We start from the raw sequence: 6,935 nt of genomic DNA on the forward strand, positions 1-6,935 counted from the left end.
TTTTGTATTCTTATCATACTTACCCACGTCCTGCCAAGGTTAATGAACAAAAAAATTATAGTATGTGATACCAAAACCATATTGTTATGACGAGCAATTTTGTGTCTTGTAAGTCATGTCTTAATAACTGATTTTCTAAAAATGAATATGTATGTATTTAAATGCTTGATCATTTCCTCTAAAAATATTTCGTTGTAATTATGGTCAAGTTAATTGTGCACGAGAAGGTACCTACAACCCGTACGTTCATACAATTTGTTGGTTGTTTATGTGTGGAAAGATATGCATCGAAGCTTGTTTTCTTTAAACAAGAAGCATAAAATATAAAGATGTGAAACAAGGTTGAATTGCCATGTGTTATACACAGGCTACTGCTCCCGGAGATCAACAAACATATAAAACAGTCACATCTACATGGATGATATATTTGCTTTTTACCTTTATTTTAGCATTATTAAACAAGACTTCCTTGAACTATAATAAACAAACACTTTTCTATTGTTGATAAGTATCACGCAGTTTTTACCTGAGATTAGTTATTAAAATTCCGTGCACGAGTTTCCTTTCGTAAATCAAACATAGTTGCGAAAATGTCACCCAATTATTCTTTCGACGCGAGTGAATTAATCAGAGATGGAAAAATTCAAGCAGAAACGTTAAACCAACTCAAAGATTGGTGCGACAGCCAAAAATTACCCAATTTGAGTGAACACCAACAAATTTTAATTTTGTCGTGTGCTAATTCTTTGAAAGATGCACAAAACATTATTGGGAAGTACTTCAAGTACAAAAGTGAAGCTCCTGAGATTTTTTCCGATTTGAACTTGCAAGCGGAAGATTTACAACAGGCTATAAACATCTAGTAAAAATTTTAAAAGAATGTTAATTTGTGTTTATATTCACCTTTTAGTGATATTTCTGTGACGCCCCAGAGAACTGCAGACAATGTCGTCATCGCTTGTGGAAAATTAAAAGACACGTCCTATTCGAATTTTAACTTAGGGCCCCTTTTCAAGCTGACTCTAATGGCTTCAGAGTTGTATTTGTACGAAGGTCCCGTAGAAGGGCTAGTGCTGATAATTGACATGGAAGGTTTCGGTTTTTTGCATCTAACAAAGATTAGATTGGGCATTTTGCAAAAATTTTTCCAGTTTATTCAAGAAGCAATGCTTTCCAAAATCAAGGCGGTTCACGTTGTGAATACAGAGAGCCTCATTGATAAAATTCTTCTCATTGTAAGACCATTTATTAAAAGAGAAATTTTTGAAGTGGTAATTTTTTATAGTTGATGGTTTATATTTCATTTATTTTTGCTTTTTAGATTCACTTTTATCGTCGTGATGAAGTGCACGAGATTTTTAAAAAGGTTCCAAGGACGTATGTACCAGCTGATTATGGTGGTAGTTTACCAGCCCAGAATATTTTGGCAGCAAATACTTATCGAAAAATGGTACAATTGCAGTCTTTTTATGCCGAATTAGAAGAGCAGGTGAAGATTTATAATAAATTAAAAGAGTAAAAATTATTTGACGCATAGGATTAGAGGAAAAATAATTTGACAAGGTGTGTATCAGTATATTGATTTAACTAGAGTGCTAGGTTTTGGTGAAAATAAATCTAAATTTCATTTAATAATAAAACTGTTAAATAATTCTGTTGACTCATTAAAAAAAAGGTAATAATTATACGTTTGGGTTATGTCTACATAATAACCTTTTAACGAATGAATCTTCTTAGCATTAACATTAACACTGGTTGGAATTTTTAAATTGCTAAATAGAGAGTCATTATTCAAAGTCGATATTTCCTTGGTAATGACTAATGAGTAGTTGTTGCAAAAGTCGTCATATCACTCATATCATTTGTAGTAATTAGGTCGACAATTATTTAGACTCGGGTAATGGCTGATGTGACGTACCAAGGTGATTTAATTTTTTAAAAGAGTGTAAGCTGATCTCCGCCACAAAATTTATGATTTGATTTAGTGCTTACAGAAACTTCTAACTAGATGATAAATAAACCACTACCCTCTTATTCAACTCCCACAATTTGCCTCAAAATTGTACATAGGTACTTTAGTTAAGAGTCTCCAATTGCGCTGACTGTTTTAAATGGTAATCAATTTTTCCTCCATATTGTTTGTTCCGTTTCACAACAAATAATTTCGAAGGTACATAAAAAAAACATTCGTTGATTAATAAGAAGTGATATCGGGGTTGTTAGAATATTTAATGACTAGCAATTGCTCACAATTTGTGTAATTACAATCACGACATGCAAGTTTTAAAAACTGTTTTTTATATTGGAGCGGTGTTTAAAATAACACCAACTGCCACAAATTTGACGTTTAACAATCCCCACAAAAAACAGCAGTATTTTGCATTTTTTATTTACACCATCGCTTTTTTGTATGGACAGTATGAGCAACGCAAACTTTTCCAAAACTTTAGCTTTGCAAAGAAAATTTTTCACGTAGTGGATCATGTTACTGTTTATGTTCATAATTTCTATATTTTCGTAATTCTGATGGTAAACAAGTACAATAGATGGTTGGTTTTATTAAAAATATTAAATAATGACAATACAACAACAGGCGGAAGGAAACATTACGTTTACGCTTTCTTCGTCACATCTTTTGTTTTTTGTGTTGGGGTTATTCTATGGGGTTTAAGCGTAGGATTTCTGGACAGTACGGTTTTAATAAGAACATGTTTAATAGACAGTTTTAAAGTATATACGGCATATGTTTATTTATTTCTTATTTATGTTCTTGCAAACATGATACACGAAAAATACCTAAATCAGATGACCTTACTGCGTAAAAATTCTGTTCGATCACTGGAAAAGTTCGCAGAAAATATGCTCTCTCTTCAGCAAACCGTTGATGCATTTAATGATATGTTTGGATGGGTGATTCTGTTAGACATTTTCCTGATTGTAAACGCCACTCTTAACTTTATAGAGTTTTTGTTAACAAACTTTCATTTCACATCTCTATGGGACATCTTCTTCATATTAAGTGTTTTCTTCGTTATATTTTTTATTTGGGTAACATTGGTTCCGTATTAAATTGCAAGACACTTATTTCTTATTTTTTAGGTAGGTTTGTTACCCATTATATGGGTATGTGATTCCGTTATATACACATATGATCAGATTCTATTTACACTATATAAACACAGAAATTTATTAATCCAAAAAGTGTCAGCGTGTTCTTTTTCAAAATATCGGCCCTCTTTTAGTGCCGCTGGATTTTTTTATCTGAACAGATCAACAATTTTTAGCATAATGAACGCAGTTGTAACTTTCTTGCTTGTTATTTTGCAGATGATAACAATAAAATGAGGAAAACAATTTTAATTTTAATTTCTTGGTCTTACGTGCGTTTGTTCCTCATTTTTTAGCTCGAACTGACTTACACAGACACAATATGGACATTTTTCTAAGTCCAGACTTCTTTGGAGGTGAGCAATTTTTCGAAGTACGGTTTTTTCAAAATTCAGCAGAATTTTGGCCACCTCTAATACTTGTTGACGACTTCATCCTAAAAAAGTTGCAAAAATTTGTTTCAAAAATTTTACCTATGGTGCACTTGATATAGATTGAATAATTCGTTTGTCTTTCCTTAAAAACAGAAAAAAACGAAACTGATTTTTATGTATTCATGTAGATATTCGTCCAACTCGTTTGACTTACCTACTGTTTAAACCAACCAAAATTTGGACTAAAATTTTCATAAAGTTTATTTCTGCGGATAGTTAATTTCAAAATTGTACATACTTTAGTTAAGAATTTACAATTACGTGCACAGTTTTAATCTATGTTTTCCTCCATGTTGTTTAAAAATAAATAATTTCTAACGGAAGACCTAAAAAACATTGGTAGATTAATCGATATCAGGGTTGTCAGAATATTTAATACGAAGCACAACAACTACCCCTCAGAACAATTTATGCATTTACAAGCGACATGCAAGTTTTAAAAATTGTATTTTACATTGGATCGGTGTTTAAAATAACACCACCAACAACAACAAACTTAACCTTTAACAATCCCCACAAAAACAAACAATATTTTATATTGTTTATTTACACGGTCGCTTTTTTCTACGAACAATATGAAAAAAGCAAACATTTCCAAAACTTTAACTATTTAAAAAAAATTATTTACTTAATTAATGATGGTACTCATTATGTTCACAATTTCTATATTTTCGTTGTTCTGATGATACATAAGTACAACAGATGGTTGGGTTTACTAAAACGATTAAATAATGAAAATACAAAAATAGAAGAAAAGAAACATTACGCTTATGCTTTTTTGGTCACATGTTTTGTCTTTTTTGTTGGGGTTACGCTATGGGGTTCAAGCCTAGGATTTTTGGCCGGTATGTTTTTTTTTAAAACATTTTTAATAGATATTTTTGAAGTGTATACACTATATGTTTATCTGTTTCTTATTTATGTTTTTGCAAACATGATACGCGAAGAATACAGAAATCACTTGATCTTGCTGCGTAAAAATCATACTAGTTCTGTTCGATCACTTGCAGCAAAGATGCTCTCTCTTCAACAAAGTGTTGATGCATTTAACGATATGTTTGGATGGGTCCTTCTGTTACACATTTTCGTAGTTGTATCCGCTACACTTGTTTTTATAGAAAGTCTGTTAACAGAGTTTCATTACACTCTGTGGAACATCTTCTTCATCTCATGTTTGTTCTTTCTTGTATTTTTTATTTGGGTAACATCAACTCTGTATTAAATTGCAAGACACTAATTTCTTTTTTTTAGGTAGGTTTGTTGCCAATTATATCGACATGTGATTCCGTTATTTACACATATGATGAGATTCTATTTACATTATATAAGCAGAAAAATTTATTGAACCTAAAGATGTCAGTTCGTTCTTTTTCAAAATATCGGCCCTATTTTAGTGCCGCTGGATTTTTTCATATAAACAGATCAACAATTTTTAGCATAATGAATACAGTCGTTAGTTTTGTGCTTGTTATTTTACAGATGATTGCAATAAAATGAGGCAAACAATTCTAATTTTAGTTGCGTCGTAGGTGTGTCTGTTGTTTGTTTTTTTTGATACCATTTGCATAGTATATTCAGAATACAATGTGTTGTGCGTATAAACCACGATAGTCTGTGATTAATATGTGCCATTTTAATGAAAGAACAAGTTTAACATCTTTTCAAAGCAATGACAACTAAATAAGTATTGACACGTGTTTATCAGATCTCTTTGAGATACTTACCACGTGGTGACAAAAGAGTTCAGAGTCCCATCTCTGCTTCATATGGACACTCAACAATTTTCTGTGCGAACTAACTTAAATTCTGCTCTATTAATGCCTCTGCAGACAATCAATAATGAATTAATAACTAAAAATAATAGTTCGGAATTGAAAGCAGGTGCATCAACTGATTCTTACTCAGGAGATTATAGCTTAAAAAAAGGCGAGAAAATAGGAAAGCTGAAAGTTATTTTAAAAAATTAAGGCGTTATAATTAAAAAAAATTCTCTCGAAAGCAAGAACTACCCACCAAAGCAAAGCTGGTTCCTGTAGAAAAATTCTGCCGAATTCTGGATTCTGGATTCTGGATTCTGGATTCTTAATTTATGGGGCTGACCGTGGCCAGCCGGCACTTAGGCCTCGCCTTTGGGCCCATTGTACCTTCCCCAAGTCCATATCAGGGTGTTTTCCCGCTCCTCTACTCGTCAAGCCACCCAACTGCTTGAATGTACTTGAGTAATGCAGAGGGTGGAAACTCTCTGATATTTGCCATACTAGGCCAGATGTCCCCTAGTATGGATTCCCTGTAGGAGGCTAGGGCTGGACACTCACGGAGAATGTGCTCAGCTGTTTCCTCTTCTTCATTGCATCCACGACAGATTGGGTCTGTTACCACCCTTATCGTATGTAGATGTTTGTTAAACTGGTAATGTCCCGTAAGGAATCCTACCAGTTTACGCAGTTTGTCCCTTGAAAGTGAGAGATAAAATTTCGTCAACTTACGGTCTGGTGTCGCCATACAAGCTCTACTATGCCGACAGCTGCTCAACTTCACCCATATCTGCTCATGGCGTCTCTGAGTATATTGCTTTACGAGTTCGTTCGAGAGGGCGACCGAAGGCGTGATTGCCGGTTCGGGTCCCCAGAAGGGCATGCGCGCGGATCGCTTCGCCATCTCATCTGCCCTCGCGTTTCCTTCGTTGCCATTGTGTCCTTTGATCCAACAAAGTTCCACACTATTCCTCTGCGTTACATACTTTAGCGTTTGTCTGCACTCCCAAACCAGCCCGGATCGAACCATAAAGCTGTCCAGGGCTAGTAGTGCCGACTTGCTGTCAGTAAGTATGCGTATTGATTTGTTGCCGATTTCACGTTCAGCAATGATTCTAGCTCCCAGCATTATTCCCATCAGTTCTGTTTGTAAGACAGACGTGTGGGTGCCGAGAGATACACTGATTTGTGCGTTCAGTTGTTGGGAGTAGACGCCGATTCCTGAACCACTATCTGTTTTGGCACCATCGACATAGATATCTATGTCGGCTCGTCCTTCTGAATTATCATTCATTGATATTCTATATGTCTTCTCATATATTAATTTTGTGCCCATTCGGTCACAACCCATTCTTAACAAGGGTATTCTGTTGAACGCCTCCGTTAAGATCCGAGTGTGCTTCGTTGTGCGGCCTTGCTTGTTTCATACTCCCAGAGAGTGAAGTCTTAGCGACGTCGTCATTGCCGCTTCCTCTATGTAAAGGTTAAGAGGTGCTAAGCAAAGAAGAGTCTCCAGTGCCGCTATGGGAGTGGTCCTCATTGCTCCTGTTACACTGAGACACGCCATTCTCTGAACGTGTTCAAGTTGCAGGGCTGTTGTTTTTTGTCTGGCTCTGGGCCACCAAACTAAAGCTCCATA

The 6,935-nt window shown here is 34.8% G+C and overlaps 1 protein-coding gene across 1 annotated transcript; it reads left to right on the forward strand.

Moving 5' to 3' along the window:
- Window positions 1-590: 590 nt before the first annotated feature.
- On the forward strand, window positions 591-1,519 carry LOC135138564 (alpha-tocopherol transfer protein-like). The gene is made up of 3 exons (XM_064068546.1): window positions 591-862; window positions 911-1,271; window positions 1,322-1,519. Exons 1-3 carry the CDS (start codon window positions 591-593, stop codon window positions 1,517-1,519), a joined length of 831 nt encoding a protein of 276 aa, XP_063924616.1.
- The last annotated feature ends 5,416 nt before the right edge of the window (window positions 1,520-6,935 follow it).

This window comes from Zophobas morio, unplaced genomic scaffold, assembly GCF_036711695.1.
Source record: "Zophobas morio isolate AGI-343-1 ecotype UQ-CSIRO unplaced genomic scaffold, CSIRO_AGI_Zmor_V1 ptg000030l, whole genome shotgun sequence".
Lineage (NCBI taxonomy): Eukaryota > Metazoa > Arthropoda > Insecta > Coleoptera > Tenebrionidae > Zophobas > Zophobas morio.

Excerpts from the sequence above, each read along its gene's own strand:
- LOC135138564 (XM_064068546.1), top strand. The coding sequence starts at position 591 with ATGTCACCCAATTATTCTTTCGACGCGAGTGAATTAATCAGAGATGGA. Across the intron at positions 863-910 it reads CAACAGGCTATAAACATCTA|TGATATTTCTGTGACGCCCC; the intron begins GTAAAAATTTTA and ends TTCACCTTTTAG. Across the intron at positions 1,272-1,321 it reads AAAGAGAAATTTTTGAAGTG|ATTCACTTTTATCGTCGTGA; the intron begins GTAATTTTTTAT and ends TTTGCTTTTTAG.